The sequence below is a fragment of the Myodes glareolus genome, chromosome 21, assembly GCF_982192425.1.
Source record: "Myodes glareolus chromosome 21, mMyoGla1.1, whole genome shotgun sequence".
Lineage (NCBI taxonomy): Eukaryota > Metazoa > Chordata > Mammalia > Rodentia > Cricetidae > Myodes > Myodes glareolus.
Window position 1 is genome coordinate 6,970,693 of NC_142046.1, and position 26,192 is coordinate 6,996,884.

Sequence of the window (26,192 nt, forward strand, 5' to 3'; positions counted from 1 at the left end):
AGTAGGGCTGGGGATTTGTCCTAATGGATAAAGTGAGGACCTTTGTTCAGTTCCCCAGCAGCCACATAAAAACATAGGCAGAGTAGCATACATTTGTAACCCCTTCTCAGTGGTGGCAGGGGTGGGCAAACAGATGTGCCCTGGGGGAATTGTTAGCCAGCCAGCCTAGCTGAAACTGTATTCCAGGTTCTATGAAAAACCCTATCTCAAAAAATAAAGCAAAGAGCAATAAAAAAAAAAAAAAAGATTTAAAAAACAGCAGCATCAACCTCTGACCTTCACATGTAACATATACCACAAGCACAACCGCACACACTTGTGCACATATACAAGCATACTTGCAGGCATATGTACAAACAATTACACTATCCTGTAGAAATTACAAACCAAAAGTAGCCAGGCAGTGGCAGCATATGCCTTTAATCCCAGCACTCAGGAGACAGAGATAGGCAGATCTCTGTGAGCTCAAGGCCAGCCTGGTCTACAGAGCAAGTTCTAGATAGCCAGAGCTACACAGAGAAACGCTGTCTTGAAAAACCAAAAGGAAAAAAAGGGGGGGGGAGGTCCAAAAGTAACTTGCCTGTGCAAAGACAGTACAAACTCAAACACTTCCTTCAGAGTGCATGTTCTTGATCAGTTTTTTTGCCTAAATATCTTCTCTTTCTTAATAGTATCTTATTCAGGATGCATCTAGACCACTGTTTGACAAGCTGAAGACTCTTAAGAGATTTGCTGAATGAGTGGGTGATAGAATAATAAACACCTCCTTCTCTCTGGAGGCTTCTCTGACTCCCTTACAGAAATCAGTTGTGCCGGGTGGTGTTGGCGCACACCTTTAATCCCAGCACACACTTGTGCATACATGCATACTTGCAGGCATATGTACACACGATTACACTATCCTGTAGAAATTACAAGTCAAAAGTAGCCAGGCAGTGGCAGCACACGCCTTTAATCCCAGCACTCAAGAGGCAGAGGCAGGTGGATCGCTGTGAGTTCGAGGCCAGCCTGGTCTACAAGAGCTAGTTCCAGGACAGGCTCCAAAGCTATAATAGAAACCCTCTCTTGGTGGGGGGTGGAACAGTTGCTCTCTTCACATCCTCACAAGGCTCATTTCAAAGCTTTCTGATATGGCTTCTCAGGCCTTATGCTATGCTACCCACTTACACATAGATATATGATATTACCCACTAGACTGGCAACCTTGTTTCATTTTCCCCCCTATATTCCCAAGCCCCTAACAAAAGGACTGGCTTTTAACAAGCACTCAGTAAGTTTGTTAACTGAATGAAATTCCCTGAGGAAAGCAATGAGTAAGCAACCCATGATTCATATTAAAACTACTTGTTCCTGAATAAAGAAACAATATGTAGAGCTGTGATACACTCAACTGTGCACTCTATAAATATTTCTAGGTTTCAACTATCATTCAAGGCATCTAAATTTAACTCATTCAACACATACTTATGAGTAATCTAAATACATACAGATAATGACTCTTAAGGAGCTTACAGCCCAGTCAAGGAGACAAAACATAATAAAACATGAAGGTAAACAGGCAACCATAAGCTTGGACAAGACAAAGTGCTAGAAGAAAAAAAGCAGGTGGTTTAATAATCTATTTTTTTCTTCTAGCACTTTGTCTTGTCTTGTCCACTTTCTCCAGAAACGTATTAATGAAGGCTCCAGAGTGCCTGTTAACTGAATGTTTCTTCATCCATACCTCCCACTGAGCTCAGACAAGTCCACCAACACCCAACTCCCCCTCCCCACATTGTCCCATGCCAACAGGAAGTATCCAGATTTGAACCGGCAACCACATACCCAAAAAGATCAGGATGTTTGTTTGACTGAAACCTGTAGCTTGCCCTTGAATGATACAGAAAGCCCCATTTCTGTCTCTGTCCCTCTCTCTCCTCTCTCTCCCTTTTTTCTCTCCCCTCTCTCCCCTCTCTCTTCTCTCTGTTCCCTCTGTCCCCTCTCTCTCTCCTCCCCCCCCTCTCCAAACCCTGCCTGCTCAGTCTCTGAACAAAGAAAAGGCACTAAAAAGCCTAGTTCCAAACTCTTGTTGACTATGGAAGCTTCCTCTGGTTGCAGTCAGCAGACCAAATCCCTGCCCAACCATTCAGTTTTCGAACATATCTGAGCACAAACCCAGCTTGTGGCAGACACATCATCACTCCTCACCTGCAACCTATGAAGTCTCCCTGCTTCAATTCAGGGATGCAGCTTCTCCAGATTTCTTGGAACTGGAAAACTTACCCAGGAGCTGCTTTGCTCAAAAAAACTTTTTGTTATACTTTTTCAATTTGGCTTACCCTGGCCTACTGCATCAGCGAGGGGGAAAAACTATTATTGGGGGGCAGAAAAATCTATTAAGAATAACTCAAATAAAGAACAAACAACTGAATTAAATCAAGAGTAATTCAACAAATGGCTACAGAAAAGAGAATCAGAGAGATAGTTAAAAAAGTATATGAAATAGGGTTCAAAATGAGAAAGCATAAAAACATAAGTCACAAAAGGGACAGAGTTCAGCAGTGCATGCCTATAAGGCATAAATGGTACCGATAAAAAATGTAACATAGACTTAACACTATTCTCAAGGGGAGAATGGCATGGTGAACACTAAGAGCTGTTTTTAATGTCCCCTTTCCAGGTCCTCACCTTCCCACAGTTCTTGGTTGGAAAGTAGATGAGCATTTTCCAGAATAAGAACACACTCAACACCTTGGAGAAGTCCAATGACTACATTGCAAGATTAAAAAGAAAGAAACGTATATGTTTGTGTTCCAGGTAAATGTCATAGGCACACCCCAACCTGTCCCCACAGCTATAAAATGAATCTGTGAAACCAGGGCAGAATTCATAGAGCAGCTGTCTGAGCAACCTAGAAAGAAAACAGTAGCAATTGACTGGTGGGTAGAAGACTTCTACTCAAAGTACCACCAAAACTGAGTGAGTGGTCTACTTTCTCTCCAATATCCCACAAGATGGAACCAAATCAGCCACAAAACTAATGTGAGGCCAGCTAACTCCAATGCAGGCGGGGAGAGCAACAAGTCCACAGGCATTCAAAGGGTCCTTCTCGCCAATCAGAAAATATGCATCTATCTTCTCCTCTCATGCTAGACTCACACAGATGCAAAAATGAGGATGTATGAGGGTACAGCAGAACAGGACTAAATAAAGCCCTAACACTGTCTGCCATAACCAAAACTGAGAGATAGGGAAATAGTACATATGAGAGTTTAATTCCAGAACTCACCTCTGAAACTACTGACAGCATATGAGGGTTCAGTGTCCTCTACATCCTCACTAAGGAGACTGCCAGTCTTCATTTTAGCCATCATATCAGGAGTATACAGACTTTCTCATTGTAATTTTAATTGACATTTTCCTAATGAATAATGATACTAAGCAGTTTTTCATGTGCTTACTTGGCATAATGTACTTATCTTCCTTTATTACATGTCTATTCAGATTTTGGGTTGTTTGTCTTAGTAAGTCATAGCATATACAATATATGTTTTACATGAAGGCAGCAGTAAAAATTAGAAGAGCTAGTAAAATATGTGAGATTTTTAGAAATCTGTAAATTCTTTTCATTTTCTTAATAGCATATTTTGAAAAGTAAAAGATTTTAATTTTGATAAGGCCCAAATTATTCTTTTATACTTTATTTTTTATGTCTACTTAAAGTAAATTTAAGGTTGAAGAAATGGCTCTGTGGTTAAGAACACTTGCTGACTTGCAAGAAAACGAGTTCAGTTCCCAGCACCCACACCCAGCACCCACACTGGGCAGCTCAGAGTCACCTCAGCTCCAGCAGACCCAAGACCCTCCTCCAGCCTCAGTGGACAGACACACACAAATAAATACACAAAAATGAAAATAAATCTTTTTAAAAAAAATAAAGTTAGCAGTAGTTTAGAACAGGATAGAGAAATGAAAATATTATAGAGAGGGGGTGTCAAAGACAATGCTTTCTGCATTGATTTAGTAAATAAATGAGCACCTACTATTAAAACTATCTCTTTCCTGGGCAGTGGTAGCACAGGCTTTAATTCCAACAGAGGTAGGTGGAGTTCTGTGAGTTCGAGGCCAGCAGGTCTACAAAGAGGCCAGCAGGTCTACAAAGCAAGTTCCAGGACAGTCAAGGCTACAACAAGAAACCCTGTCTCAAGAAAACAAACAAACAAACCTATCTCTTCAAAGAATATTAACAACCCACCATGAAGCCAAGTTACCCTTCCTAGATTCCCATTTCCACTGAACAAACACAACACTACTTAATTCTGTCTCTTTTCCTGGATTTAAACCTTGAATCTCATTTTGCTCTACTCAGTCTTGAAATAATTTTCACAGCTTCACCTTTTTTCACTCATGCCATTAATTTCCAAATATCTACCTTTTCTTCCTGGTAACAGTGGCAGTCAAAATTTATTAACAGTCTTACTATGTGGGAGGCCCTAAGTAATATTTTAACTGTGTGCTGTATATCTTTCCCTAGAATGTCCTTAGTTTACACTCAAGAAAATCCATCCCTCTGGATACCAACGCCAGTTCTTCCTTCTTGTTTCAGTTTCTGTGAATGGTTCTTTAACACTCTTATTGAACTTTGCCTGGAGCAAGATAAACAAATGGGAGTCCACATTCTCACCCCCAAGATAGGGCACCTATGACAGACAATGTACATATCCACCAAAGCTCAACTTGGGGAACCAATAAATTTACTGGGCTTTCTTACAAAGCATGGGTGACTATAAAACATCTGCACCAATAAGAGTCTCAGGCCAGCATAAATGATGACCTCTCCATAGCTGCATGGAATCTTCCCTTCAGTTAACCTCCCACACTCTGCAAATGCTGCCAAGATCACATGCAGCTGGGGTAGAACTATATAAAGCTGGCAGAGACATTTCAAGTGAGGATCTGATGATCCTCACTCCCCATTAGACAGGGTCAATAGGCCCAAGCTCAAGAGGCACTCCTGCTTCTGATGAAGATGGTAATTAATAATGGTATACTGAGAAAAGAGCACTCTACAGCTCCACAATGGGAAGGTGTGATCTGTCCTCATTCACTACAGCTTCCTGTCTCTCTCCCACAGTCAATTAATTTAATGGTTATCCAATGTACTTTCCAGAAATGCTGAAGGTTTTAAATGGCCTTTTCTCAATTTGCTTTTTAAAATAAGGTAATTTTAAATTTTAAATTAATGTAATTATAATTTTCTTACTGTAAATTGTTCTTAACCCATCCTCACCTGTTAGTCGCTATTCTGAAATACAATATAAAATAGCATCTGATTTAGAGGGTATGTTGTTTGAAGTTTAAAATATAAATATTTCATAGCATTTCACAGAACACCATGACGCTGAGGTATTCCGCCACCTGAGCAGGCTTAAGCACCACTAAACTAATAATTTGCAACTTATATTCCTGCTAAAGTGCTCTTTCCTGTGCAATGTGAAACTTTTCCTGTAAGGAAGTCAGACCAAGGTGGAAAGGCCAGACCAATTTGCCTGAGAAAATACTAAGAAGTGGGCCATGAGGACACCATAAATTTCTTCCTCCTTAATTCCAAGCTCTAACTACTCATCCTGTAGTGTCAACCAACAGACAAATAGAAGCAACTTTCAGTGATGAGTGAACAGCGGCCGGTTTTATATTCCAGTCACAGCAATCAAGATAACCTGGACTGCTTTTTCCAGTTAGGCCAGCGTTCTAGATCACCATTCTCTGCTGATCCCCAGTATTTACTATTTACTGCAGAGATACAGCCTAACAATGCAAGCCTTAAAAGAAGAAGGAGGGAGGAGGTAATATTATACCTGGAGTCTTTGATGGAGTTGAAGAATTTATAGTTGTAGTTATAGTTTTTCTTAGTTATGATAAAAGATAAAATAGATATAAATATTGTAACTGTAATTCCTGCTTGATACCTGTTTTCTTATATGTAATTTTACTATGTTAAAGACTTTCTTTTCGTTTAAACAGAAAAGGGGAAATGGTGTGGGAGGTCCTTCTGTCTGTGTATTGTTTTTAATTGGTTAATGAATAAGGAACTGCTTTGAGCCTATGGCAGGGAAGAACAGAACTAGGCAGGGAAAGGTAGGCTGTATGATGGGAGAAAAAAAGGCAGAGTCAGAGAGATGCCATGGATCTGCTGCCAGAGATAGACGTGCTGAAACTTTGCTGTTAGGCATGGTGATGCACAGATTAATGGAAATGAGTTAAGAGAAGATGTAGGAGTTAGCCAATAAGAAGCTATAGCTAATGGGCCAAGCAGTGATTTAATTAATACAGCTTCTGTGTGATTAGTTCAGGTGTAAGCTAGTTAGGCAGCAGGGAAGAACAAGCAGCCCCTCTTTCAACAGATCTCTGTGAGTCTGAGGCCAGCCTAGTCTACAAGGCAAGTTCCAAGACAACCTCAGCAATATAGTGAGACCCTGTCTTAAATAAATAACAAATAAATGAAATCCAAAGCTAGTGAGATGAGTCAGAAGGTAAAAGCATTTTGTGACCAAACTGGATGACTTAAGTGGAAAAAGAAAACTTGTTCCAGAAAATAGTTCTTTGATCACTATACATGTACTATGACAAGTGTGCATGCACATACACAAAACACAGAACACACATAAATGTTTTTAAAAGTCAACATCAACTGGATGTGGTGGCACACTTTCATCCCAGTTCTCAGGAGGCAGAGGCAGGGAGATCTCTATGAGTTCGAAGCCAGCCTGGTCTACAAAGTGAGTTCCAGGACAGTCACAGTAGTTACACAGAGAAACATCATCTCAAAAAACTGAAAAGACATGATGTCTATTAGGATGTGCACTGTCCCCTACAGACCAATGAGTCTGCCCTTCTTCCCGCCCTCTATCTGCCAACAAAAGAGTCCTAAAGTCCCTTTGGTTTCCTACCCACCACCTGAACACTGATTCCCAAACTGTAATCTTCAGTTTCCATCTTAGTTTGAGTTTCTATTGCTGTGATCAAACACCATGACCAAAAACAACATGCACAGGAAAGGGTTTATTAGACTTATATATACTTTTATACCACAGTTCATCATCCAAGGCAGGAACTCAGGAGAGGAACTCAGAGGCAGGAGCTGATGCAGAAGCCATAGAGTAGTGCTGCTTACAGCTGCTCAACCTGCTTGTTTACAGGACCCAGAACCATCAGCCCAAGTATGACCCTACCCACAATGGACTGGGCTCTCCCCACAATCACTAATTACAATCACCCTACATGCTTGCCTAGAGCACAATCTTACAGAGGCATTTCTCAATTGAGGATCGCTCCTCTCAGATGTCAAGTTCATATAAAACTAACGAGCAGTTTCCATCCTGCACATGAGTTTCAGATCCAAATTCTAACTCTAAAAGCTCTCTATGTATAGTAACATGACACTTAACATAACCCAAATCAACCTAGCCATTTACTCCAGGAAATGTTCTCCTTTATGACCTACATCTCCTGACATGTGTGTGTGTGTATGTGTGCGCATGCGTGTGTGCACGTGTGTGCGCGTGCGTGCATGTGTGTTCACGTGTGTGTATGTGTGTGTGGTGCCATCCCCAAAGTTAAAGTTATGGGGAAATTCTGTCACCCTAAACATCAATGCCCATATAAATTATTAATCAAGGTTGAGAAAGAATGCATTTGTTACCTGCGCTCAAGAACTCAGCTTACTTTTTAAGCACTCCTACAAGCCTACCGTTTTGGTAAATCCTACGACTGGAACTTGTGTTCCAGCAGACAAATTAAAGCAAAACAAAAGCTCAGGGAATAGGAGTCAATGGAATCAACTCAGTAAAGTAGTGACAGTGGTCTGCCAGGATTACAATACAGCTGACTACATAGACTGAAGTAGGAACGTGAAGGTGGGGATCCTGGAAGGCAAGGGGAGAGCCTCCATAAAAATCACAAGCACCGTTCTTTCTTTCTTTTTTTCTTCTTCTTTTTCTTTTTTTTGAGACAGAGTCTTTGTATTATGTAGCTCTGGTTATCCTGGAACTTGCCATGTAGACTAGGCTGGCCTCAAACTCAGAGATCCACCTGTCTCTGTCTCCTGAATTCTGGGATTAAAGGCATTTGCCACTATGACCAGGCTCACAGAAGCACCATTTCAAGTTTGGAAGAAAGGGGATAAAAGCAAATAATGTCAGAAGAAAAAAAAAAAAAAGATGGTAAGGACTAAGGGATCTAGGAAGAGGGAAACGAAGGGAAGAATACTATTCTATGAAACAAGTGCCCAAAGTTGATGCCAGATTTTCCTGTCTCGCATAAATAAATGTAACCCTTTTTAAATATAGATCTGAAGCTAGTAAAAAAAAAAAAAAGATAGGTAAGCATAAGGTTAAAATTCTGGATGAACTGTAACAAAGTTCACCAGACCCTAATGTTAACATTCTTCTCCAAACAAGAAGAAAATGTTATTCTAACGCCCACGTAGAATTAAGTTCTTATATTTAAATATTCACAACAAATATTCTATTTCTAGAGTTAACACAGGGAAGAAGTACTGAAAACATGGCTCTGGTCATACATCAAAATTTAAAGGATCATGGCATATGCCTATAATTTAAGCATTCGCGAGGAAGAGGCAGGCAGGAAGATTATAAATACAGGGCCAGCCTGGGCTACATAAGTGAAATCCTGTCTCAAAACACAAAATAAATGAATACATTTTCTTAAAATTAATTAATCACATAAAGTAAAAGTCTAGTTTAGAGAAGGTAGAACAGCAAGCCTGGGTAAATTCTTCTCCCTGCCTTACAAAATACTGAGTCAAGAGATGCTACTAAAAGTTAGTGAAACAATAAAGAGGTTCTAAGCATAATTAACATAATATAAATATAGAAAACAATGAACAAAGGCTGGGGATGATATGGTTCTTAAAGGTGTTCGGTTCAATCCCTAGGACTAAAGATATCCAGGGAAACACAAAAGAAAAAAAACATAAAGAGAAAAGCATTATAAAGACATTCAATTTTCATTTTAGGGAATCAGTAGTTACTCTTTTAATCAACAGAAAGAGTTATCTAGGATTATGGGTGAATCAACAGAACTAAAAATAAGACCAGTTAACAGTGTTTGTTGCCAAATAGGACTGGAAAAAAGCAGGGTAGAGGGCTTATTGTTCTTCATGCAATTGATTTGGTTTGTTACCGTGTACTTAAAACTTTGATTGTTAAAAATTTTGAGACAGAGTCTCATGCTGTACCAGTAAGCCCCAAACTATGTAACAGAGGATGACATTGAATTTCTGGTCTTCCTGCCTTAATCTGAGTATTAGGATTACAGAGAAGCATCATGGAACCTGGTTTATGCCACAATGATGATCAAATCCACAGTTTCCTGCATGCTAGGCAAGCACTCTACTGTTATATCCCTAGTCCAATCAAAACACTTTTTAAGGTCTGACAAACACATTCTGCTGACAAAGCTGTAAGGTTAACGGCACTCTCCTGTGACAGTGTGAGCGGACACAAATCATATGGAAAAAAAATATCTAGTAAAACTACAAATATACTTTTTGGGAATCAAACCAAAAGTTTTGGACATGCTAGCTAAGTTTCACCAATGAACTACAATATCCCCAGCTCCAAACTTACCATCTGACCCACTATTCCATCCTAAAAAGTATAATATATATACACACATATATGTATACATATGTGTGTGTTTTTATTTTTGCAAGATTTATAACTTAAATACCCATCTGTATGAGACAGGCTGAATAAACCGTGGTCTATCTAATGAGTGAAATATTATGCTGTTTACAGAAAAAGAAAGGTGGTTTCTACACATTGCTAAGAGTCATCTCTTTTCTAGATGAGTCAAAGGGAGAAGTAAGCTGAGACTGTTCCTACTTATTTGAAGGCCTGGAGTGAAGATCCATGAATATACTACCTATTTGCCTTTCTTATTCATTTTTACCAGAATGACAAAGTCTAAAATCAAACTGGTTACCTACAGAGAACAGAAGGAAGGGAAACAGAGGAGGGATATAGAACTTTTATGAATATACCTGTTCTGTAGATTTGTCTTTGAAACTATATTATATACAATGATAAAACAAATTAAATTGTCTATTAAAAGCAATTCCAGCAGTTCCTTCTAGAGCTGCAGCATGTGGCTCTTTTAGGTCTGCCTTTCCAACCCAGAGAAACTTAACTTTGTCTTTATCTTCCTTCTGTCTTTTTCTAACAGTAGCCACAGTCTCTTACATTTTTTTTTCTCTGAAGCTACTTACTCCCACTTCTTCCATGTGGTTGCTTACAAATGGCATGGTTTTCTCTTCCTTTTCTCCTTCTTCTTCCTGGGGCAGGTTCTGAGATTTACAGGTTGCCTGCCCTGGGTTGTTCTTTTAAACTGTAATAAAATTGTCCTTGAGCTTAAAAAGTTAAAAAAGCAACTTCTCAATAGATTAAAACTACTTTTGTGGAGACACAACCACAAAGAACTTATTTCTATTTGTTTTAAAAAAATAATTTGACTATACATTCTTTATGAGATATGCCCCCATGGACCAAAACAAACAAACAAACAAAAAAAACTCTACCAAATTAAATAATAATTATGAGTCTTCAAGATGGCTCAATGGGTAAAAGCACTTTCCGAGCACTCTATATAAAAGAGCTGGACACAGTGGCTGCATCTGTAATCACAGCTACAGTATTCACAGAGTCAAACAGGAAGCAGCAACAGAATTGGCTGAAGCTCAGAGCAGTGGCAGAAAGAACTAGAGAGACCGTGCTCAAAAACAAGGTGGAAAAAGAGAACCAATTCCCAAGGGTTTTCTCTGACCTCTACATGTGCACCTTGGTACATGAGTGTCCTCACTTTCTTTCACTTTCTCCCTCTTCCCACTGATATGTGGGGATGGGGGGACAAAAATAAATCTATAATAACAGTCTTGAGAAACAGCTCAGTAATTAAGAGCACTTGTAGGCCTCATAAGATCCAAATACAGTTCCCAGCACCCATACTGAACAGCTTACAACTGCCTGTAATGCCAGTTCCAAGGGAGATGGCTCAGCAGGTAAATATACATGTTTTGTATGTCTGATGACCTGAGTTCAATCCCTGGAAACTACATAAAAGTAGAAGATGCTTAACTCTACAAAGTTTTCCTCTGACCTCCACATGCACACTGTAGCACACACACTCATATACACACAGCATATGCACAACAATAATAAATAATATTAAAATAATAATAAATATTTCAGTAGTCCTACTACTAGAGGCAATGCTAGGGCTGCTACTGAGTAGCCTGGGCATTACAGAAAAAGCCAAAGAGTTGCTAGAAATTTAGTACTCGAGCACAGTGTGGGAGACTGAGATGTAAAAGTGATAAAGGTAAATAAAACTGTTGTATCTGGAATTAGGAAAGATTGCATGAACACAGCAAACAATTTCACATTTCTACTGTTATGTTAAAGCAGGTCTCACCATGTAGCTCAGACTAGCCAGGAACTCACAATCCTTCTGCCTCAACCTTTCAAGAGCTGGGCAAAAAGGTGTGCAGCACCATGTCCAGAAATACTTAGGCGTACACACACACATATTCTCCCCAGACCCCCGCCCAGTTTTGACCTCTGGAAAAGCCTAGAAATGATTGTCACAATAGCAAACCTTCCCACACTGAAAAACAAAACTAAAACCCAGACCAAGATTACTAAGGCCATTTCCCGCCATAAACAAGCAAGTCTCCCAAGAGAAATGGTGGAATACAGGTCTGGAGTAAGAAACACTTAAAATGACCCTAGAACAGCTTATGGTAAAAGGAAAAAAAAATCTTAGAAACTCCTAAGACCCTGACAAAAGAACTTCAAGACTCCCAGGGAAAAACAACAAAAAGGGGAAAAGGGTTATAAATTTAACAGATGAAGACATGACAGAAACAGAGTACGACATTTGACCACCCTAACCAGGGACAGCAGGAGAGAGAACCAGATACTTAGCATGAGTTGCCTGGTAGAAGCAGTTCTTACCACTTAAGTATTCTTGCCAAGAAAATAAACATGAATCTCATCAAATCACTTGTTCTAATTACTAAGAGGAAATATAAAAGATAGAGGAACATATTAAATAAACCAGGAGGATGCAATGAAAATTACATAGAACCAATAGTCAATTTCTATAATAAATAAATTGCAGAGTCAGGAATGGTGGCACATCTTTAATCCCAGCACTTGGGAAGCAGAGGCAGGCAGATCTCTGTGAACTTGGGGCCAGACTGGTCTACACAGTGAGGTCCAGGACAGCCAGGGCTTTGTAGAGAGACGCTGTCTCAAAAAAAAAAAGAAAGAAAGAAAGAAAGAAAGAAAGAAAGAAAGAAAGAAAGAAAGAAAAAGAAAAGAAGGAAGGAAGGAAGGAAGGAAGGAAGGAAGGAAGGAAAGAGATACACAACAGATAAATTATATAAAATCAATATATTCAAATCCTTTTTAAAATGGAAGAAGGGGCAAAGCTTGCCACCTGAACAAGCTTGAGCCCTGAGTTCCATCCCCAGAATCCACAGATGCAAGGAGAGAACCAACTCCACACAAAGGTGTCCTCTGACCTCCACACACACACCATATGAACCATGGTGAATCCACATATCATACATTAATAATAAATAAAACTGAAATATTTTCATAAGCAAAAAACCATAAAATGATAAACAGGTATTTAATAATACTTTTTTAAAAGCTTGTAAAATTTTTAGGTGTGGCATCATTGTTTTAAAAAGATCTTTTAGCTCTTCCAGTAACAGGGAAATATTTACAAATGAAATCTGTCCTTTGGAATTTGATTCAGAATAATCTAGGGCACCGGGAGGTGGAAGAGGTGGAACTATAAATGAAACTTAAATCCACAAATTACCAGATTGAAACTAAGTGATAAGAATGATCTGGAGGCTTACTATGCTGCTCTATTTTTACAGATGTGTATTTTCCAACATAAAATCATTTTAAAACTCTAAGCACCATGGAAAATGATTGAACAGTAATACCAGCTAAAACAAAGTATAAATTACTAAATTACTGATTTAAGGTTTTTAAAAAATGGAATAAAAATGTCCAGTATTTATAGGAACATAAAATGTTTTTAAGTGTTGCAATTCTGATTATTTACAAGTTCACCTGATCTCTTAGTAGACTACATGCTTTCCTTTCTCCCCAGCCAGCAAGAGGAATAATGATTTTCAAGCATCAGAATCTCCAGGCTTCAAATAAATCCAGTAAAATATACCACACATCTGAACTGTCTCAGTAAAGGAAGCAAATACATTTAAAAAAAGAAAAAAGAAAAAAAAAACTACATCACTGTAAAAAAGAAACATATTTGCTTGCATTCTTTTGACCTTTTTAAACTTCAGGTTTTCAGATGACAACATGCTTTATCCTCAACAAGCAATACTCATGATAGCTGTCATTGACTAAACAATCACATCACATCTCTGCTGGGGACTAAACCAGAGACCACATGCACACACACAGGTGCAAGCACCTATGAATGTTCAAGGCTGGGGGAGAGACTCAATTTAGCACTGAGAATACTGCAAATAAATTTTAAGCTGGTTATGTCATGCAGATCCTTGTGAGGGCACCACCATATCCCCCCATTTCAGCTTCTCACACACCCTGGATTAGACTCAAACAGTATCTTCTCTAGATTGGTTTCCTTCCTCCCATTTATTCATGAGACCTAAGCAAGATCAATGCAACACCACTGAACCCTTTCCTGTGGCTTACACATCAAAAGGTGTTTCTTTCTGTTGCTCTCTCTTTCTAAATCTGCCATGGACATATTTTCATCTTGAAGTTGGAACCAGTTCACTTTAAGTCTTACTTGTCTACCAGGGCTCATACCTTCACTGTGTAGCTCTTAAAGACTCCTTCCTTTCTCTGATCTGTGGTGGCACAACCTTTAATCCCAGCAACTGGGAAGTAGAAATAGGTGGATCTCCAAGTTTGGTCTATGGAGTTTCAGGACAGTGAGGACTATATAAAGAAATCTTGTCTCAAAAAAAAAAAGAAAGAAAGAAAGAAAGAAAGAAAGAAAGAAAGAAAGAAAGAAAGAAAGAAAGAAAGAAAGAAAGAAAAGAAAAAGAAAAAAAATTACCTTTTCAATGCAGACCAAAATACCTTCTCCCAATTGTAACTTTTCACTTGTCTTCAGAAATGCAAACACAGCATGCACCCTATATAAAATATAATGTTGCTGAGTTTGCTAGAGCATCTTCACCCTCTCTGGGGTCCACAGCCTCCTGTCACATCTACCTAAAATCTAAAATCTCTCTGTAATCCATTCCTTTTCTTTACAGTACCAAAACCTCAGATCAGGCCTTCAACTTCTGCAGCATAAACTATTGTATAGTTCCACAATCCATTAGTCTTCCTTTTTCCCACACATTCTTGTCAGTAAAAACTAGGTAACACACCTGACATGTATCCACCTATAAACTCTAATGGTTCATTACTATATTAATAAATTAGAAAATACAGAAGTCCTGAAAGTTTTCATTAAAATAATCTTAAGACCTAATATATTTTCCTCATGTTCCAACGGATCACCTTGCACAAAAAAGGGATGCTACTGCTTGGTCACTGCTCTCTAACCTGCTGCTGCTGGTCTACCTAAAAGTCCCAGTAAGATCCCATCACAGCACTCACTGAACTCTTCAATGGCATGATCCTATGTTTTCTTTTCAAGTCCACATCCTGTAATGTGTGTGTGTGTACTTCCTGTATCTCAGCTACACTTCTTATCTCCCTCTGACTTTTGCAAAGTCCTATCTCGAATGCTTTTGCTCATGACAGCTGCTGATTTGTATTTAACAGGACATTCTAAATAGTATATAACCAACATACAAATTCTTGGAATGTCACCTGTCTTTTCAACAGAAACAAAATCATTTTGAAGATTTTTTTTTCTTTCCTTTGGAACATTCTTTTCTTTAAAAAAAAAACTGTTTTCAGCAGAGTGTGGTAGTGTAGTACTCAAGAGGCAGAAGCAGGTAGATCTCTAAGTAGGAGGCTAGCCTAGTCTACAAAATGAGTTCCAGAACAGTCATGACTATAGAGAAACCCTGTCACAAAAAAACAAAAGTACAACAACAAAAACCTGGTTTCTTCTCGTCTTAAATGCACTAGTAAAAATATAATCTGAGAAATGTGTTGTTGGTCAATTTTATTATTTAAGCATCACAGACTATAGACTTTTATGGGAACATCAATTGTGTATCAGATCCATCATGGTCTTACGTGACACAACTGTACTTGGAATGAATGGGTATTAATTCAGTAAGAATAAAGGAGATCAACTTTGTTTTATTTGTTTCTTCCTTATTTATCTTTCCATGTCCCAACAAAGTTCTCCTAAGCAAAAAAAGGTGTTGCAAATCCAGGGATTAGTTCCCAGAGGCCATGAAAAAAAGATTAACTTAAAAAAAAAAGGTTAGCTTTTGAAACTGCAACCAGAATTCCAGTCTGAATAAAAACATTTACCTTCCCTGTTTCAACCTTTCTGTCATACCACACTCTCCAAAGTCGACTGCAAAGGCTAAGACTGGAAGCAAAGAGTAGTACTAGTTCGTTGTTCAGAAAATTCATGAAAATTCAACAGGATGATCCAGGACTTCTGCACCAGAAAGCCCAACCTCTAAGGTTTTTCTCCCATCATCCTAGGTTCTTCTGCAGTCTGCTGGGGCTGGGGTGGAATCACTATGCTGGAAAGGGAAGAGTCACAAAGAAAAGTCACATCTTAGCCCCTAGTGTCAAAGAGCAGGGTGTCTGTGCTTTGTAAGTCACAAGAAGCAGCAAGTCTGCCTTGCACTTGGTAATGGGATCCCTTAAAGAACAGTCCACACAGAGACCAGAGCAGAACTACGTGAACCAAACTGCCTACCCGTGCTCATGGAAGCAGCCTCACTCTCTCTACTCAGTGGGACACATGTACACAGAAAAACATGAAAGTAGCCATGGTCTAGATAAGAAGAGGTTCAGTGGGAGAAGAAAAAGAAATGGTGAGAAACAGGATCACGTACATCTATAAAAGCTTTCCAAAATATAATTTTTAAAAAGAAGCAAGGTGCCTCCTCTCTACTTGACAATGAGATGAGCTATGTCCACCTGCAAACCATAGGACTTCCATTACTATGCCTTTGAGAACTCCCTCCTTTTTTCAAGTCTCCCCTTTCTTTCAATTCAAACCTCAACCTCTTCTGAGAAGCCTATCCTTCTATTTTGATCCTAAGTTTTCACAGATTTCATTTGTACTAAATCAGAGTCACATGGAGATACCAATTTACATCAGGTGGCACATCTGCTTTAGAAATTATTTTAAGAGTCACCAAATAAGGTCTAGCAATTCTATTCATATGGACTCACAAGAGATGAACTACAGGCTCACACTAAATGTTTATGAATAACATTTCACAGTAGAAAGTGGAAACAACCCAAACATCTAACAACTGATGAAGAAGGAATAAAATGTAGTATATGCACACGATATAAACCACAATGAAAATACAAGATTCACAAAAATATAATCCTTAAAACCATTATGCAAAGGAAGATTAACTAGATAAACAATGGGTTAAATATTATATCATATGTATGACATGATGGGTAAATCTATAGTAACTGAAATTTGATTGATTGCCTAGGGTTAGGAGTTTGGAAGAATTGGGAGTGATTGCTAACAGTTTCTTTCTAGGGTAATAAAATGATACAGAATTAGACCATGATGGTCACTCATGACTCTGTAGACATACTTAAAAACATTTACTTGAAAAGATTTTATAAGACCAGGGGAGGTGCTACACACTTTTAATTCCAGCACTAAGGATGCAGATGCACGTGGATCTCTATGAGTTCAAGGCCAGCCTGATAGAGAGTTGCGTGCCAGACGAGAGCACATAGAGACCCTGTCTCAAAAATAAGTAAGTATTATAGTATGTGAATTCCATTTTAAGAAAGCAGCTTTGAGCTGGGCGGTGGAGCATGTCCTTAATCCCAGCACTTGGGAAGCAGAGGCAGGTGGATCTCTGTGAGTTTGGGGTCAGCCTGGTCTACAGAGTTCCAGGACAGGCTTCAAAACTACACAGAGAATCCCTGCCTTAAAAAAAAAAATTATCGTCATGCACAAAACTCAAGTCCAAAGGGATCAAAGGCCTCAACATAAAACATAAAACCAACACTGAACCTCATAGAGGAGAAAGTGAGAAGCTTGAACACATTGGCACAGGAGATCACTTCCTAAATATAACACAAGTAGCACAGAAACTGAGAGAAACAATTAATAAATGGGACCTCCTGAAACTGAGAAGTTTCTGTAAAGCAAAGGACACGGTCAACAAGACAAAAAGGAAACCTACAGAATGGGAAAAGATCTTCACTAATCCCACATCAGACAGAGGTCTGATCTCCAAAATATTCAAAGAACTCAAGAAATTGGTCATCAAAAAAACAAATAATTCAATAAAAAAAAAATGGAGTACAGACCTAAACAGAGAACTCTCAACAGATGAGTCGCAAATGGCTGAAAGACACTTAAGGAAATGCTCAACATCCTTAGCTATCAGAGAAATGCAAATCAAAACAACTCTGAGATTCCATCTTAAACCTGTCAGAACGGCCAAGATCAAAAAAACTGATGACAACTTATGCTGGAGAGGATGTGGGGTAAAGGGAACACTTCAGCATTGCTGGTGGGAATGCAAACTGGTGCAGCCACTTTGGATATCAGTATGGCGATTTCTCAGAAAATTAGGAAATAACCTTCCTCAAGATCCAGCAATACCACTTTTGGGTATATACCCAAAGGATGTTCAACCATACTACAAGGACATGTGCTCAACTATGTTCATAGCAGCATTATTTGTCATAGCTAAAAGCTGGAAAAAAACCTAAATGCCCCTCGACAGAAGAATGGATAAGGAAAATGTGGCACATTTACACAATGGAGTACTACACAGTGGAAAAAAATAATGACATCTTGAAATTTGCAGGCAAATGGATGGATCTAGAAAATATCATATTGAGTAAGGTAACTAAGACCCAGAAAAATAAATATAATATGTACTCATTCATAAGTGGCTTTTAGACATAAAGCAAAGAAAAACCAATCTACAGTTCATAATCCCAGAGAACCTAAACAACAGAAAGGACCCTAAGAGAGGCATACATGAATCTAATCTACATGGGAGGTATAAAAAGACAAGCTCTCCTGAGTATATTGTGAGCATGGGGAGCATGGGATCATGGGAGAGGGTAGGAGGGGAGGGAAGAGGAAGAGGAAAGGAGAGGAACGGAGAAAAATATATAGCTCAATAAAAACAATTTAAAAACAAACAAATAAGCAAGCAGTTTTGAGATTCCTAAGGCCCAACTTAAGCATGTGCTAGCACTAACCCCACCTGAATCCTTTTTCACATCATCACTTCACTTCCTAAAATCTTCCCCAGGGTTCACTTGCTTTGCTTTCTGCTTGAAATAGTCTTGCCTAAACTTGACATGACTAATACCTCTTTATCCTTTAATTCTAAGTTCAAACATCATCTCTACAGTAAGGCCAGCCCCACCACGCTATCCAAAATAGGATAGCTACTTGGTATCATCATCTCTTCAGCATCTTGCTTGCTTCAGAACACATCTACATTACTTTATGTGAATTTACTCAATTTAGTACCACAAAAATAAGAATCATCTATTATCCCCCACTACAATCCCTGATGTCTATCACAGTTTCTCACATTTAAGTAATATTTTGATATCCCCAATAGTCCTATCCTCATACATATTATTCCCTTGGTTAATATCATCACTGTCACTTACCACCATCACTACTCTTACCCCTTTAGGGCTCTCATTCATCCTGAAATTAAAACACTCTCTCCCTAAAGCCTTCTCTTGACACTCTGTCCCGCCCCAGGGTAGTCAGTCTCACCTTCACTCGAGCACCTAGTCATTACTGGCAGCCCTGCCACTATAGCAATTATATTGGATTATGACTAAGATTTAGGGGGAGAATGCAGGGTGCTTTTATTTTGTAGTTGTGTCTACTACTTTAGAAAGCCTTAGCACAAAAGAAAAATCTTTTCATTTTTGTACCCCTAGTACTTGCATACTATCAGGCACAGTATCACTGTAATTGATAACAGCTAACATTTATTAAGTGTTTAATGTGTGCTTGACACATCTTGGTTCTGAAGTAAGAGGGTAAATGAATTAATGGATTCCTCCAACACCAACCTCAAGGAGGTCAGTTCAATGTGGACAGCCGAATAACATATGGGCTAATGCAAACACCATAAGGCCAAAGGTGTTGGCCTACCCTGTACCTAAGCCTTCAAATTTTAAAGTATGCCTTTCTCAGAGTCCATTAATGTCAGGTTTCTTCAAACTCATTTAAAATACTTCCTTCCATTACTTACAACCCACTTCCTGTACTTGGTGCCTGGAAGCAATTTCTAGGATGTCACCACAAGCAATATAAAACTGCCTCACGGTTTCCTGCTGTGCATCTGCATTATCAGTTAAACTGCCCCATATTGACCACATTCCAGTCCACTGAGATAACTCAAACACTAAATAAGATTTAAACATATCTGTCCAAGAATGTCAGTTACCACTGCTCTTTTATGTCTCTAGAAAAATAACTGCTTGGCTGACAGTTTAGGTCTCCAGTGAACTACCTAAATACTGGTCACCCCTTTTTGTCACTTGCATCTGACCTTAAGCCTATGAACTTCCACTCTCTCATGTGAAAACAATGGTTAATAAATCGCACCAGTGGACAGCTGTAAGGGTTTTATGAAATGAATCACATTAAACATTACCATGGTGCCCGACAGAGACTCCTCCAGCAGCCTCAGCTTGCCAAGTCTCAACAGTAGTAACACACATGCTTTATCACTGATCTTAACTCCAGTTTCACAATTACAGACAGTATGGTTTTTTTAATCAACTTTTATTTTTTTAATACTGTTACACTGTTAAGTCCTGCTCTCCAGAAGAACATTAAAAGTTTGTTTTCTGTTACCTGAAACATGTCTTTCTCTGATATTTCTGGTATAAAATACATCTGATATTCTTTATCACTTGATAAGAAGATGTAGAACAATCACTTAAGTTCCTAATATGGGCGTGGAAATCACATTGACCCTGTGTTTACTGTTCATAATAATCCTGCAGGTCCCTTCTCCCCTAGGAAAATCCAGATTCACAGATATACTGTTTCATAGTCAGCATGAAAAAGAGCTGGAACTTGCCAGGTGGTAGTGATGCATGCCTTTAATCCCAGCACTTGGGAGGCAGAGGCAAGTGGATTTCAGTGAGTTCAAGGCCAGCCTGGTCTACAAATTGAGTTCCAGGACAGCCAGGATGGTTACACAGAGAAACCCTGTCACGAAAAAAAACAAAAAAAGGCAGGGTGGGGGGAGCTGGAATTTGAACCCAGATCTGATGTACACTGTCCTTGTAATGGCACAAGGTATCAGAGATAAATAAAGAAAATACAGATTGCTTGGGGGAGCCTAGAGATTGCTCAGTCTGCCCCCACTCTCCTATCCACCTACTTACTTGTGGAGCCTGCACACTCAGCTTCCACCTCAGTCAGGTAAACACCTTGAACACTTTGATCCGCGTGACAGAATGGCCAGTAGCTACCAAGGCCATTTTCTCCAATGACAAGGGTGGTACCTAAACTGACTGTTCTCTCACCACCTGCCCATCCATACTCCTAACTGGGGATAGAATGGCACAACTCACTATAAATCACAACTACTTTTCATAACTTCTACATTCATACTCTTTCAATCTTACCACAAGTTAACATATTTCCCAGGCCTTTTTTCTTTTTCTTTTAACCACTGAGGAGTCAACTTTGAGGATCAATAAGGCCATTCTTCATACTAATTTCACACTTAATGCAATTTCATGCCTTGATAAATTCCCTTACTCAAGTGCTCCCATATTACAGTGATATATTCCACAAAACATACTTAGGAAACATACTTGTCAAAGTGTTCCTGTCAAAAGCATGAGCACATGACAGCTAGTCAAGTGAACTTCTGCTTGTCTATTTTAATGTTCACTTGAACACTTGATGCAACCGGGCAAATCTCTAACTCTGGAACAAGAAAGGTAAGCATCACTACGCTCTCTCTGCAGCTCTGAGGTGACTTTGTGCAAAGTATTTCTATGAGCTATTGACATCCAAGTTTACAGCTCTTACTTGGGAGCTAGAATTTGGCTTGGAGTACCAACAGTTCACAGACTACATCATTTTACCTCCCCAGAGTCTCAGATTCCTGTTTGGGCTATGTTCTAACCCCTTCCTCCATTTTCTATAAAGACAAAAGTCATTTTATACCTCCACATTAATTTTCTAAGCAAACTTTTCTAATTTCATTCAGCAGTTGTCATAGGGCTTTTAAACACAGACTAGACACCTTTGGTAAATGAGAAACCTAACTGCTGAAGAGACTGAACAGTCGGGCAAGGGTCACACTGCATGGGCATCACCAGGACATGAGATGCAATGTTTGAATAATTATTTGATTTTTGACCTTGAAGCCCTTCCTCTTCCAAACTTCCCTTGCACAATTCTCAAAATGCTGAAATAAACACATTCAACCGACTTTCCCATAAGAGATTTATGGTGTCTTGTGAATGCTGGTTTCTCAAAAAGTCTATGCTGTCAACTTTCTTTATAAATTTCCTTAAGCAATGGAGAAAAGGTGAACATTTGCTAATGATTAGAGAGAGATAAAACATCTGGGGCTGGGGAAGGGCGTGGCCAGAAGAGGGCTTGGCTGTGAAGGGAGATACAGTCCAAAGTAACACATCCAAATTGAACCACATAAAAGTTGCACTTTCCAAAGTCAACTTCCAAGTCTAGAGGAAGCCAACAATGTTTCAATGGGTTCTGAAGTTACAAGTATCAACAATCTGACCAGAAAAGGAAGCCTCAACCAGGGACTCCCAAGTAATTGAAGGAGTGAGGGAATTGCCAGATTGGATTACAAAACCTTTTCAAAATCAGGTACTCAGTTATAACCCAAAGACATCTTCCTTCATAGCCCTTGCTTGTGCGGAAACTCAAGAGGAAGAAATGGCAAAAGGCCTTCCTCTACAGGCCATCCAGCCTTTAAATCCACCAGGGCCCCCCTCCTTCTAAGAACCTCAAACCACTTCTGTAATAGCTACAGGCCTCAAGCAGTCAAGTTTCAACCTCTCAAAACCTGTCAGCTCTCAGGGTCGCCCCAAACATACCCAGGTGGGAACTTACTTCCGGGGATCTCCTTCCTCCCAGTAGCTGTACGACCGTTTTCTGGGGTACATCCCGCAGAGGGAGCCTCCTCGTCATGTCAGCGGTTCCCGCTCTCAGGTGAGGAGAGGACATCTCATCACCCGCGACCCTCCACCGCGTACGCACCCCGTCACTGAGCCTCCCGCATCCCCATGGCAACCATCCCCCTCCCAAATTGACGCGTGCACGCGGGGCGCCCCTCCGGTCTCGGCAACAAGTCCCCCAGCGCGGCCCGCGGCCTGCAGCTCGAGCCCGGCCTCGCCTCCCTAGCGCCCAGCCCGGCCCGGCTCCGCCCGGAGGCACTCACTTGATCCTGGAGCCCATGGTCCCGGGGCCTCCTCATGGACCGGCGGGCCCCGCTCGGCGCTTCGCTGGCAGACCGGCCTCCCTCCGGCGCTCTCTCCGCCCCTTCCTCCCTTTCCTCAGGCAGGAGCCCGCCCGCTCGAGGGTGGCTCCCTCGCTGCCGCTGCTGCTGCTGCCGCCGCCTCCCGGGATTAAAGTACTCGCTCCTGCCGGGAGAACACCATGGTCGCCGGCGCGCGTACTCTGAGCGCGCCACCCGCACCGACTCTCACACCGCCGCCCCCGCCCGCCCGCCCGCGCAGCCGGCCGCGAGGGCTACTGGGAAGTGTAGTCCGTTCGCGTGAGGTTGGCCTCGGGGGCTGGAAGCGTAGCGGCACCTGAGAGGAATGGATCTTCACTAGAAAGAGAAATAGAGATTTCTGTCCCGCTGCTCTCTGGCAGAATCCACCCAAAACGCCCTGAAGAAACTTCCATCGTGACCTCTGAGACTACTGAAGAAGCCTTTATCCACGCCCCTGTGGAGTCCTCTTGCCAGGCCGAAACTTGGGGTGTCTGAATTTGAGGGAGGCATTTGTCCTTCCCTTACATATGCTTTAACTCAAGAACCTACGGCGACTCCACTTTCACTAAGTAAGATTTCGGGGTTATTGTCTCCTGACTTCGAAGAAAGAAGTCCACGGATCATGGAGGTTTCCCTGTAAAGAGTTTTTAAACATCCATACGATACGAGCTTGAAAGAAAACAGAGACTGCCCGTCCCAGGAAACAGGGTAGCATCTAGCTGCCTGCCAGGTGCTGTGGATGAGTTAGAGGTGTCTCCACTCGGTTTCCAAGTTTCCGGTAACTCGACAAAGATAAGAAATAACAAGCAGCCAGAACTCTCCTGGTACTCCTGGCCTCCAGCAGGGACATTCTAGGAAGTTCCTATCTCCTTTACCTGGCCTGTTTCTATCTTCTGTTCTGTTTATCCCCACCTAGCAGCTTTGGCATAGATGTGGGGTTTCCCCTCAGAACTATACCTTCCTGTGAATTTCATACAGATCTTATCTGTCACACCATCTACTTCATGCCCTGGTTTCCTCTTAATCTTTCCTGTTCAGACCTATAACTCATACTTACAGGAAATCCACCTGGAAAGGTTGTAGGACCTGTGATGATTAATATTCTCAACTTGACAGGATCTAGAATCATATTTTGAGAATTCCTTCCCTGGGGCTATGAAACCAAAGTCTAGCCCCTCCTTAGAAGGTCCCAATAACAAACCAGTGTGTAAGTCCACCAAAGTTCAACCTAGGGAACCAATGAGTTTTTTGGACTGACTTATAAAACATGAGTGAGGGTTGTTTTCTGGAGTAAGCTGCACTAGAAAGTGCCTCCCTAGTGTGAGTGATAGCTTTCCCATAGACATATATGTAATTTTCTTTTGATAACTCCTATAGTCTACTACAGTCTGTGTACTCCAATGCTGCCCCAGAGGCCCAGTGCAATGTGCAGTCAGAATAGATTGCATACAAATGGCTGAGAGGAGCAGGTGAGTTCTCTGGTGTGAGGCCGGTGGCCCTCCCAGCCCTCTGACTCTGAGGAACTGCTAACAGTCATCAGGCCTGCTCTTGATCATTTGCAAGCAGCACAGCTGATGTGAAGATGGAAGCTATTTTGCTGGGAAGACCAGGTTCTACAACAAATCAGTGGAGTGAGAAAGCTCTGGGACTATGAGGGTGCTCCTAGATTTGTTTAGTTCAGGAGGTTAGTCCAATTCCATGGGGTGAATTCAAAGGAAAAGGGAAGCTACAGGGCAGCCTTTGTCTCTCCCTTCACCCTGACTGTAGATTTCTTGTAAGCAGCTGCCTCATGCTCCTGCTGCAATGCCTTCCCCACCATGTTATACTGTACCCTCAAACTGTGAGCCAAATCAAACTTTTCCTAAGTTGGTGGTGGTTTTGGTTTCTTTCTTTGATATGTTTTGAGACAGTGTCTCACAATCCAGCCCTAGTTGGCCAGGAACTCACAGAGATCCACCTGTCTCTGCTTCCTGAGTGCTGGCACTAAAGGCATGTACCACATCTGGCCTTAAATTGCTTTTGTCACAAAAAAGTAATACAGGATCTGTAGGGTGGCTCAGCAAAGGCCCCTGCTTCCTTTATTGGTCATTATGAAGACACCAGTACTGAAACTTCCTCTGATCACAACAGTCCCTGTCAAAAATTAATAAAAAAGAAAATACTTGAGAGCCAGCATCATCAAGCTACTACCTGTCCCTGCCGGGCCCCCAAAAGACTCACTTTCATGAATCCCAGTTCCATATCCTCTAGGCCTGGATGGACCACAAAGGAGAAAATAGTGACACATTCATTTAGTGATGGCATGAGTGCATGCCCTTTATGAATTAGGCACAGTATTCCCCAGGCTTGTTCGTGCCAATTCTCATGATACTCCTGGGAATGTGCCCTCCCAATTTGCAAAGAGGAAACTGAGGCATATTCCCCAGGTGATACAGCTAACCACTAGTGAAGCCAAGATCAACATCAGTGTTGAATAATTCCAGACACATGACAGACCTACTTATTTATTCTTGAAGATAACACTCTTAAACACAAGTCAAATGTCATAAGTTCACAGGGTCCCTTTTAGTACTGGACTTTCCTTTTTCTTCCTTGCCTCCTTCAATTTCCTCTTTTGAAATACCATTCATCCCTTCTACCATTTTAACCCTTATTCATCCATAAAAGTGTCTCCCATTTTACACGTATCTCATAGTCACTACAGTAACATCCTAGCCCTCAGCCAGACAGGGAGGAAAGAAAACACAATGTAGAAAAACTCCTTCTTTGGGAGTTACCTCCTGTTAAAAATAAGATCTCCCTTTTGTCTATACCTTGAGATTGTTGAAAGTCAAAGGGTGAATTTTTTTCAAATAAAAAAATAAATGAAATGTCCAAACTGCCATTTCGAATTCAAAGTCTTTGCACCCAGACAGCAACACTGCCTTATAAATACACCCAGGAGCAGTGTTCTGCTAGACAGGTGGGGCCTCCACATGTTTACTCACTGTGTTTGCTATGAAACCTCTCCAAGGAACAGCTGTTATCAAGATCTTCTCTAGAATGAGCAGTCAGTTCAAAAGCTCTGTGCAGGAGACTATAAATAAAACAAAGTTATTTGGTGGAGGGCAAAAGTTGGCTGCTTTTCAAAGAAGACTGTAGCCAACCTGGCCACAAAAATGTCTGAGTGCCTACTGGGTGGTTGTGTGTGTGTGTGTATATATATGTGTATGTTGTGTGTTGGAAGGGGTGGCAAAAGGTGGGGCTTACGTATCTGCCCAGGTGGCCTCTAGACAACAGGGTGGTCTGGGGAAAGTGCACAGAGTGGGAGTTGGGAGTCTGGCCTATTTGCAGCCCTGTGAATTTAAGCAAATAATTTTGCAATCATCTGTTTCCACTTCCTTCTCTGTAAAACAGGTAGAGAGGATAAGGAGGTGCTCAATTCATAAGACAGTCTGTGATATAGGAGCCAACAGTATAGGAACTTGAACCAGGCTACCTGGATTTGAATCTCACTTCTACC

At 40.7% G+C, this 26,192-nt stretch overlaps 1 protein-coding gene across 19 annotated transcripts in view; it reads right to left on the minus strand.

The window, feature by feature from the left end:
* The window catches only part of Dennd1a (DENN domain containing 1A), a 507,493-nt gene extending 484,612 nt beyond the window's left edge, over positions 1–22,881 (minus strand). For 4 of the 19 annotated variants that reach the window (XM_085681269.2, XM_048429148.3, XM_085681272.2 and 1 more), the window contains exon 1: positions 22,634–22,880. Coding sequence is in view for 10 of the 19 variants with exons in the window: in XM_085681265.2 (XP_085537391.1) it covers positions 22,306–22,358 (53 nt within the window). In the remaining 9 variants the exon portion in view is untranslated. Of the gene's footprint in view, positions 1–22,305; positions 22,406–22,633 lie in introns of those variants that run through there. The other 15 variants (XM_085681266.2, XM_048429140.3, XM_048429134.3 and 12 more) reach the window with 8 other exon arrangements.
* Between the last annotated feature and the right edge of the window lie 3,311 nt (positions 22,882–26,192).